The sequence below is a fragment of the Pediculus humanus genome, genomic scaffold, assembly GCF_000006295.1.
Source record: "Pediculus humanus corporis 1103172108290 genomic scaffold, whole genome shotgun sequence".
NCBI lineage: Eukaryota > Metazoa > Arthropoda > Insecta > Psocodea > Pediculidae > Pediculus > Pediculus humanus.
In genome coordinates, this window is record NW_002987859.1 from 296,669 (window position 1) to 307,193 (window position 10,525).

General features: G+C 22.3%; 2 protein-coding genes across 2 annotated transcripts in view; one reads left to right on the plus strand and one right to left on the minus strand.

Moving 5' to 3' along the window:
- Positions 1-3,403: 3,403 nt before the first annotated feature.
- On the minus strand, positions 3,404-3,881 carry Phum_PHUM537480 (uncharacterized protein; the record flags this gene model as incomplete). Its single annotated transcript, XM_002431569.1, has 3 exons — positions 3,404-3,516; positions 3,671-3,761; positions 3,864-3,881. The coding sequence occupies 3 exons, from the start codon at positions 3,879-3,881 to the stop codon at positions 3,404-3,406; spliced, it is 222 nt and encodes a 73-aa protein (XP_002431614.1).
- Positions 3,882-4,326: 445 nt separating this feature from the next.
- Phum_PHUM537490 (Valyl-tRNA synthetase, putative) overlaps positions 4,327-10,525 on the plus strand; it is a gene marked incomplete at both ends in the record, with an annotated part of 35,508 nt that continues 29,309 nt past the window's right edge. Inside the window, 3 exons of the mRNA XM_002431570.1 lie at positions 4,327-4,500; positions 5,152-5,319; positions 6,068-6,195. Coding sequence (XP_002431615.1) covers positions 4,327-4,500; positions 5,152-5,319; positions 6,068-6,195 — 470 coding nt within the window. The remainder of the gene's footprint in view (positions 4,501-5,151; positions 5,320-6,067; positions 6,196-10,525) is intronic.

Here is a 10,525-nt window from a genome sequence, read left to right on the forward strand (position 1 = left end):
TTCCTACGACATAATTATTATTATTATTATTTTTTTTAAACAAAAACAAAATAAATGTTTTTCGTGTATATAGTCACATATATATATATATATATATTAACATTGTAAGTACTAAGTACTAATGTTATATTTATTACGAGTTGATTCAATTGTTTTTTTTGTAAATTCCCTCCCACGGGGGGGAGGGAGTAGGAGGAGGACGTGGGGGGGGAGTGGTTTGTTATTTCGCAATCGATCGATTGATTTCGTTAAAATTGAAATAGAATAAACAAAAGTATAATAATAATAATAAAATTTGGCGCATGAAAAATAAGGAATAAGGAAAAATGTACAGGTTTTAAAAAATTTTACTTTATTAATAATTATAATAATAATTATATATATGTATTATCTTAATTTTTTTTTTATATAATGAATTTCATGTTATTGATAATAGAAAAAAAAAAAAAAATGTAAATAATTATTATTATTACGTACATACATTATTATTAACAGACGCAAATATAAAAGAAATCATTTATGAAATTTGTCTTAATTTTATTTCGGAGAGAAAAAAAAACTAATATTAATAATGATAATGATAATTTTTTTATATATATATTTTTGGTTTGATATGTGGTGGTACCTTCTTTTTGAATTTAACGTGGGAAAAATTTTATAACGAATCATCGATTAATAAAAAAATAAATAAATAAATAAGTATGTAATTATAATTAAGACTGCACCTAACATTATTATTAACTTATTATATTATTATTATTATTATTATTATTAAGGAATGAAATGTGTGCCTTTTAAATTGGTTTTTGGCACAACGTGTAATAATGAAATTTTTTTTTTTTTTTTTGATTATAAATAGAAATGAAGAATTAATAAAAATAAAATGATTAATTAATTAATTAATTTTTTTTGTTAAATATTTAATATAAACGATGATTATTATTATTATTATTGTGTAGGCTTCGCGCGGAAAAAATTTATTTAAAATTTTTTTTAAAAATAGATTTAATTGATTTTATCGTTTGAGACTAATAATAATAATAATGTAATGTTTAAAATGACTATATTAATAAAAAATTCTAATAATTTATTAATAATATTTTTATTATTATTATTATTAATAAATAATCGTTGTATTGTTATTTACCATCTTTGTTTTTAAATTATTATTATTATTATTTTCATTTTTTTGAAAACTTTGCCTTTTTTTTAAATAAAATAAAATAAAATAAATAATTGAAAAAAAAAAAAAAAAAATTTATTTTTAAAAACGTTTTTATTTATTTAAATTATGTATATTGTTTTGCTTTATTTAACAATTATTATTATTACTATTTAATGAATTTATTTTTTTTTTTTAACATTAGAGTGGTGCTCAATTAACACAATTTCAATATTAATAATAATAATAATAAATTTTCTTTTTAATAATAATAGGGAAAACTCCATATTGGAAAAATTCAACCGAGAGTTTGTGCCTTAGCGTTGTTGTTTTTTTTTTTTTTTTTTCATTTTCTCTCAACGATTTATTTTAATAATAATAATAATAATAATAACTATTACTAATAATTTTAAATATAATAATAATAATAATATTGTAATAGAAATCGACCGGTTTAAATTTTTTTAATAACTAATTTTATTTATAAATATTTATCATTCATTCAACTTTATTATTATTATGTATAAAATTTTTTTGTTATTAAATATATATTAATATTATTATTTATATATTATGAATTTCATATATATATGAGAAAAAATGGGCCTAATTATTGATAATTATTATTATTATTATTATTTTATTAATTAACTATTATATTAAATTTTAAAAAAAATTTTAAACTTATGATTTGTTAAAATTTATTATTATTATTATTATTATTGATAAGGTATTTAACTTGGTATTCCTGTTATTATTATTATTATTATTTTTTTTTTTTTTAATAATAATAATCTTTTGGATTTTAATATTATTTATTTGTAAATTATTTTAATAAAATATTTAAAGCTGTAGAAAAATTGGTTTACAAAACTAATAATGTAATATGGACGGTAACGGTTTTTTTTTTTAAATTCAACGACTTTTTCATAGTATAAATAAATTTTTTTTAGTATAAATATGGACGATAAGTGTACATGACTCTACTAAAAATATACTATATAATTTATTTGTCATAAAAAATCATATATAAATTTAGGATTTGTAATTAATTTTTAAAATATAATGTTGAAAACTTTGTTTAATTTGATGAAATGAAATTTCTAATTTTTTAATATATGATATATATATATATATATATATATATATATATATATATAATTTATATTTATATTATATATGTATATAAACATATTTTGATATAACTGTGTGTAATTATGGTTGTAATTTATTAAAAAAAAAAATATCAAGTTTTTGACATCATTCGAATTAATTTTTAATAATCATTGCTTTGGTCTTTATTATTATTATTATTAGCCTTTATTATTATTATTATTATTATTAACGTTTTGCTTTACATAGCTTTAAATATATATATATATATATATTATAAAAAATATAAGGGTGCCAAGTTAAATCGATTGTATTAAATTATTATTATTATTATTATAAAAGCTCAAAATAATTTCTTGGAGCATTCGAATAAAGTAATGTATATAAATTAATAATTTTTTGTGCCTTTTTTTTCTGTTTATGTTAATAAATAAATTATTTAAAGACAGCCTATTAAAAAATTTAAAAAGAAGAAATAATAATAATGATTAAATATTGGCAGGTTTAAAAGGTAGTAGAATTTATCATGTTATTAATTATTATTATTATGGAGATTTTTATTAATATATAATGTAGGCTGCTCAAATGATACATATAATAATAGTTAATTTTGTAATGATAAAAATAATTAATAATAATAATAATAATTAGTGGATAATTAGGAGATTGGAAAATGCACTTTTTTCAAATATTATTAATTTAAAATCTTATATACATATATATATATATATATATTTATTAATTTTAAATTAATTATAATTTTTTTTTAAAATGAAAACATTAATAACAAGCGAATAATAATAATAATAATTGAAATGATATAAATATATATATATAAAAAAAAAAATATTAACTTTCTTTTAATGCTTTTGTATAAATTTGTTTTCTGTTTGTATATATAAAATTATTTAATTGATTTTTTTTATATTCGCAATTTTTTTTATCAATCGTTTCTAATGGAGAATCAGGTTTAATTAATCCTTTTGTTATTTGATAGCAAACCGATGATGAATCTCTTTCTCTAATTAAAAAATTTAATCTGTAACATATATATATATATATAATTATGTTTTAATTGAATTTATGTTTAAAATTATTCCTTTAGGCATGTATTTATTATTTTAACTTTTACTTTTCATTATCGGTATTTAATATTTTCATCCAGTTGTCGATATCTTCAGGACTTAATTGTTCATGCGATAATATTGGAATGTAAATTTCTGGTTTACTATTCGATTTTTCTTTTTGCCCGATAAAATAAAACATTTTCAATATTTCATTGTAGTGATAATTTAATGTAAAAAATTTTTGTACTGAAATTTAAAATTTTTTTAAATTTTATTAATATTAATTTTATATTTATGTATTTTGTTTAAAATAATACAAGGACTTTACCTTCTATAAGTTCTATGTAAGATTCAAAAACTAAATGAGCTTTTGAGGTATCTAAATTATGGGTACTGCAAAAGTTTAAAAGTTCTTTTAACTAAAAAGAAAAATACATTTTTGATTTGAGTACTAAAATATTTTATGATTGTATTATTACAAACAATTTTTATGCTTTTTTTAACATTTTTTGTAAGCTTACCAAGGGATGATTTTCCATTTAAATTTTTTCGTTTTTTTTTTGTCTAAGCCAAAAGGTAGTTTTTAAATTTCATTATACTTTATTATACGAAAGTAAATGATAGTATAAAAATACTATCATTAAAAAAGTAGTCATAATATTCTTATGTAATTATTATTTAATCCAAATGTTTTATTTTACCTTTCAGCAATTTACAAGTGACTTAATATTTATTTATCCAACATTTTAGCTCACGATAACTGACTTAAGGATATATGACTCTTGAACTTGGAAAAATGTTGGTCAGTAAAAATAATAGGTTGGTACTCGTGCAAGGTAGAAAACATGGCTCATTAGAAACGTGGACTCAGTCGAGAAAAGTCAAGTTGTATAATATTTTACATTGAACTTTTTACATTGAGTACCATTAATTGTAGATAATATTTATAACCGAAATTTATTTGGAATATTAAAAAGAAAAAATATGACTAAAGCGAATGGTACATGTGAAACTGAAGAACAAAATAATTGCCCTGGAGATGGGCAACCGAAAACCGCCAAACAGCTGGAAAAAGAAGCTAAAAAGTTAGCGAAATTAGAAAAGTTGAAGCAGAAACAAGAAAAGCTTGCTAGTATTCTTGTTAAGGATAAGAGTCAGGTAAATGTTTCATTTTTTATTTAATAAAAGTGTTTTTATGTAAGGTTAATAAATGTCAACTTCATCAAGAGGGTTGTTACAAAATTTTTTTTATTAAAAGTAACTATTTTGTGAAAATTATTATTTGATTCTTCATTAAAACAAATCATATTTTATTTTCTATTTATTGACAGTGGTCACTTGTGTTAAGTTTTCAAATATTATTTGCTGTTCTTAAAATGTTAAAGAATAAATTAGTACTTCCCTAATGTCACATATGTTATGATGTGCAGTCTATATTTTAGTAAAATAAAGTGTAGCATTCTACTGAGATTTGGCCTAACCAAAAAGAAAGGAAAATGAGTAATTTTTTTAAAATTATGCAATATTTTGGTAACATTCTGATTGTGTCAGTGTTACTCAAAACATTTTACTTTCTAAATTATTATTTTATTTAACAGAATGTATTCTGAAAATTTAACTGGCCTTTCTGGTTATTTCCAAGGTTAGGCTTTTTTTTGTAACCATAACAATTTCAAGGTCTTATTTTGTTTTAAAATTTAACAGATTATTTTAAAAACAAATTGTTATTAAAAAATATTGCATGAATGATTGCAATAAGAAGTTTTAATTATTCATCATTATGATAGTAATTGTATTTTTTAATTTCAGAAAAAACCGAAAGTCAAAAAAGAAGCAGCTGTTTATGATGTACCGACTCCGGAAGGAGAAAAAAAAGATACCAAAATCCCACTGCCTGATGCTTACAGTCCTCAATTTGTGGAAGCTGCCTGGTATTCATGGTGGGAAAAAGAAGGATTTTTTAAACCTGAATATGGAGTTAGTATACCTTCAATTAAAAATGTTCACTACATCAAATTAAATTCTCTCAAAATTTATTATTTTGTCGCTACATTTCTGTTCAATATTTTTTTAGAACAAAATATTTTTTAAAATTTGTAGGAAAAAAGGGGGACATTAAATTTATTCATTCAATCATTTTATTTCCTAATTTTTTTATCTTATTAAGTGACGCATTACTTTTAAGGTCATTATCATGTTGACCAACAACTAACACTCTGCTTCTTATTAATGAGCCAGTTTCTTGTAGACTGCCTTGACCAATTCAAACATGAAGTAATTGACTAGTTTTAGTTAATAATCTGTTATATCAGGAAATAAATGAAAGAAAATTTTTAATTTTTTTTTTTTTTTTTTTTTCCTGAAAGTAGAACATTAATCAATTACTTCCTTTCTTATAAGCGTATTTAAAAAATTTCATTTGCTCTTATGATATGTTTTTTTACTTTGAGTAGAAAACTAATATAACTACATATTTTTTTTAAACTTGAAATCAATTGCCAAAAGCAATTCATATTGTGTAATAAAACATTTGTTGTAACAAAAAATACTTTTATCGAAATTTTTCTATTCGTATTTTAGGGCATTCATAAAAGCATATTTTATTTGCAGCAAAAAATTCAGTTTCAAAAACAGAGAATTTATGTTATTTTTAGCAAAAAATTATTCATTATTAAGAAAAGCATATTGTACTAATTAGATTTGAAATTTTTTTTTTTGATTTTAGAGAGCGAGTGTTCATGAATCGAATCCTAAGGGTAAATTTGTTATGATAATACCTCCACCGAATGTGACTGGATCTCTTCATCTTGGTCATGCCTTAACCAATTCGATTGAAGATTGTTTGACAAGATGGTGAGTGCAAATTATTATAAAACTTAAAATTTAACAGGGTTATACTCAAATTTCAAAAACTTTTTTAAAAAAAATTCTTTAGTTTTAATGTGACATTTGAAAAATATTGAAATTAATTTTTTTCTCATCATTTTTTTCGGTAGCAAACACAAGGTCTTATAATTTAAGAGGAAAACTTGCTTTTTAAAAATCACAAAAAAGCTACATTTTATTATAGTTAAAAAAAAAAAAGAAAAAAGGGTTTTGGTTTGAGTATTACTTAAATATTGCTTTTAACTCATGCATGAAGTATTTTTTAAGCTTTTGGGCTTTTTTTTTTTTTTTTTAATAACAAATGCATTTTTAAATTGACATTGCAGAACAAACAGTTCTTCTTTGTTTATTAAATGCATAAGTAAACATTGTGTATACATGTTGCACATAAATTTTATTCATTTTGTCAATTTGAAAAAAGCAAAAAAAGCAAAAAAAAAAAAAAAAAAAGCCCACATTTTTGAGTTGGTATTGATGGTATGGCGTTTAAATGGCGTTTTTTTATGTTTTTTTGCGTTACGAGATGTGTGGATTTGCATTTGTGTTAAGACTTAATTAGCGCATAAAAATCGTAAAATGATAGAAAAACATGTCGTGCTTCTTATATGTAAGATAAATTTTTTTTTCTAACGGTTATCATAAAATTAAATCGCGAGAGAAAAATGAATCCCTTCGATTTCATTGTTAAAACCAATTTTCAATCAGTCGAGACAAAAAATTTTTGATTTTTCTTCTTCTTCATTTTTCCATTTAATAACTATTGTATTATTTTGCGTAAAACTTTTATCATTATCATTATCATTATTATTATTATTATTATTATTATTATTATTATTATTATTATTCGTAATATTTTTATCGACTGTCGAATAACGTGTCGAACGTTTTTCCTTTTTTTTTTTTTCAATCAATCAATCACCTGTTGTAAATAAAAATTGGTTTTAATTCAAGTATGTAGTAGTATATGAATTTTTGTGAGAAAATCAAGGGCATTCAATATTCTAAGAAGGAAAGAGTGGCTAATTACAAGAGATGAAGAGAGAGAGAGAGGAGAAAGGGGGGTAAAAAAAACGGAGTGAAAGACAGAATGAGAGTGAGAGAGAGAGAGAGAGAGAGGAGAAAGGGGGGTAAAAAAAAACGGAGTGAAAGACAGAATGAGAGTGAGAGAGAGAGAGAGAGAGTGTAAGAGAGAAAATGTCGTCATGACAACCGGAAAAGCGTGGATTCTCCGACTGAAAATTTTCGGTTCAATTTTCAATTCAATTTTCCTTATGTCAATTTCAATAATTCTCTATTTTTTTTTTCTTTTTGTCACGATTCCTCTTCTTACTCTGCTAAAAAATTATTATTATTATTATTATTTTAATCGAAGAGAGAGTGAGAGAGAGAGAGTGAGTGAGAGGGAGAGGGGGAAAATTTTTTTTTTTAATATTATATTTTTTACAAGAATGCATGTAAATTGTATGTATGAAAAATTGGATTAAACGTAGTAGGTTTATTATTATTATTATTATTCTTTGGGCACGTTCGTTAAGATGTAAAATACTCATTTGGAAAAATGACTTTTCCCGTTTTCCAAAACTTTTCGCAATTAAGAGAAATAAACATGGAGGAACATTGTTTTTTCGTAATAATATTCCGTTTTGATTCGTTTGTTTGTTTGTTTGTTTGATTTTTATTCTCGCGTCGTAACGAATATAATTTCAAATTTTTTAAATAAGTCTTAAATAAATTTTAATAAATCGAATTCGATTAAAATATATATATATATATATATATATATATATATATATATATTTTCATTTAAATTATTCGGGGGGGTCGGGGAAACTTTTTCTTCGTTTAATTAATTTTTCGTCTCGTTATTCGCGTACGAAACGTAAGTTATACACATTTATAGTAAGGAAAATTTAAATACAAAACGATAACGTTAACGGTTTCCGGTAAATAATTTCCGTTTTACTTTTTATTTCTTCTTATACGTCATTTTTAACGTTTTCATGTTTTTTATTATATCAATGCGTTCGATATTAAACGATAATCTCGATAATCGAAACGAGAAGAAAAAATTTTTTTTTTTTTCACTCGCTAGGTGGCGCGTAAATCGTGCAACGATTTTTTTTTTTCCGTCGAACAAAGCCTCCGTGATTATTTTGTTAAAAAAAAAAAAAAAAAAAAAAATTTAAATAAATTTATTGTCAAACGGTTGGCAATACTTTTTTTTTTTTTCTATCACAATTTTATTTAATTCAAACTAATTAATTATAATTTAATAAAGACAAAAAATTTAGAATTGTAAATCAAAATGATTATTATTATTATTCGATGATTGATGAAAACGATAATGATAATGATTCGGGATAATGAAAACAAATGAAAATTTATTATTATTATTATTATTATTATTATTATTATTAAGTTCGTTATAATTTTCGTCGTCGTGTTTTAATTGAATCTTTTTAAGCGTATTATGATTTTTTTTGCGTTTAAATTTTATTTAATATAAAAAGACGACGTAGAAAATTACATTATCCATCATTAAGTTTTTAAAAAAAGAGAGAAAGAGAGAGAGAGAGAGAGAGAGAGAAAGAAAATTTATTGTTTATCTCAAGTAGATTTTTAAGAAAAAAAAAAAGGCTTTTAAATTTTGCAAAATGATATTTTTAAAAAAAAAAAATATTAGTTTTGTAATTCAAAGCCATTTTTATTATTAGTACATGTTTAAAAAAAAAAAAAAAAATGACTCGATGGATATATTCTTACATGAAAATGAAGTATTTAGAAAGAAAGGAAAATTTTTTTTTTTACATAAAATAACGTTTTATGGGGGGTATTAAAAAAAAAAAAAAGAAAAATGTTTTTATTTTAAAAAATTTGTTACTTTTATCAGTATGGAATAGAGTCACAAGGTTAAATCCTCGCGAGCGGGGGGGATCTATCCCGTAGGAAAACGAGAGGGATCGTGTAATTATCTGGATTTGTTGTCCTACTTTGTTAAATATCCCTAGCAATGGCGATTGTTTAGCGAAAAAAAAAACGCTTTTACAACGGCATTTTTTCGACAAATAATTCGTACGTTTAATTTCTAAGGAAAAAGAATCACACGTCACGGCATTGCCGCCAACCTGAATTGCAAAAAAAAAAAAAAAAAAAAAAAAAAAAAAACGAGTTTGGTTTGGTACTCGTTGTTGTTGTTGTTGTTGTTGTTTTTGTTGTTTTTTGTTTGCTTTGTAAAATATGCCCTTGAACTTTTAACGTGTGCTTTTTTCTTTTGTGTATTTTATTACATAGGAAGGTGCGGACATTTTAATTTTGACGCTTTTTTCTACGCGCTAAAATCATTTGAAATTATATTTATACGGAAAAATATTTATTTTGTTAGAAAATTTTCTTGGAAAAGTGTTCACAACCTCCTCCTCTCTTATAAATATTGGCGATTAATTTTCATTCTTCATGTAAATGAAAGAATTTTTTTAAAAAAAATGGGATCAATGATTTCGAAATGTTGTCTCTCCTTCTCTCTTCCCCTCTCTCTCTCTCTCTCTCTCTCTCTCTTTGTGGTACCTTGAAATAAAAAATTTTTAATGTAGATTAAAAAGGAGTTGAGGAAATTTGGTTTTTTTTTTTTTAAAAAAAAGATTTTATATGAGATTTTAAAATGAAATTTTTTCATTTTGTGTAACGGTTAAACGTAATAATAATGATGATGATAGTATTACACGAAATCTTGCCGCGTGTAAAAATGAAAGAAATAATAATAATAATAATAATAAAATAACAGTACTAAAGATATCGTTTAAAAAAAAAAAAAAAAAAAAAAAAAAACGCGTTTTACAAAAATTTTTAGAAAAAACGTAAAAAGGGGAAAAAAAAAAGACGTTGGATTTATTATTATTATTATTATTATTATTATTGGCAAAAAGGAAAAGGTGGTTGGGAAGGGTTGTTTATGAAAAATTGAAAATAGGGGCAACCGAAAAATTAAACCGGAAATTAAACGCTATCAAAGGAAAAAAAAAAAAAATAACAGGGGCGAAAAGGAAAAAATTTTTTTTACGAGATTGAATAATAACGAAAATAATAAAAAAAATAAATAAATTCTTATCAATTTTGTAGCGTTTACGTATGTGAAATAATTTTTCACTTGTTTTTTATAATAACTTTTTTTTTTTTTTTTAATCGTTTTCTTTTTATTAATGAAAAATAAGGCAAAACGCGCGTTTTTCTTCATTTTTAATTGTATAATTTTTAATTCGTGATATTCGTTAGGTTGGCAATCGTTCATTTTTTTTTTTTT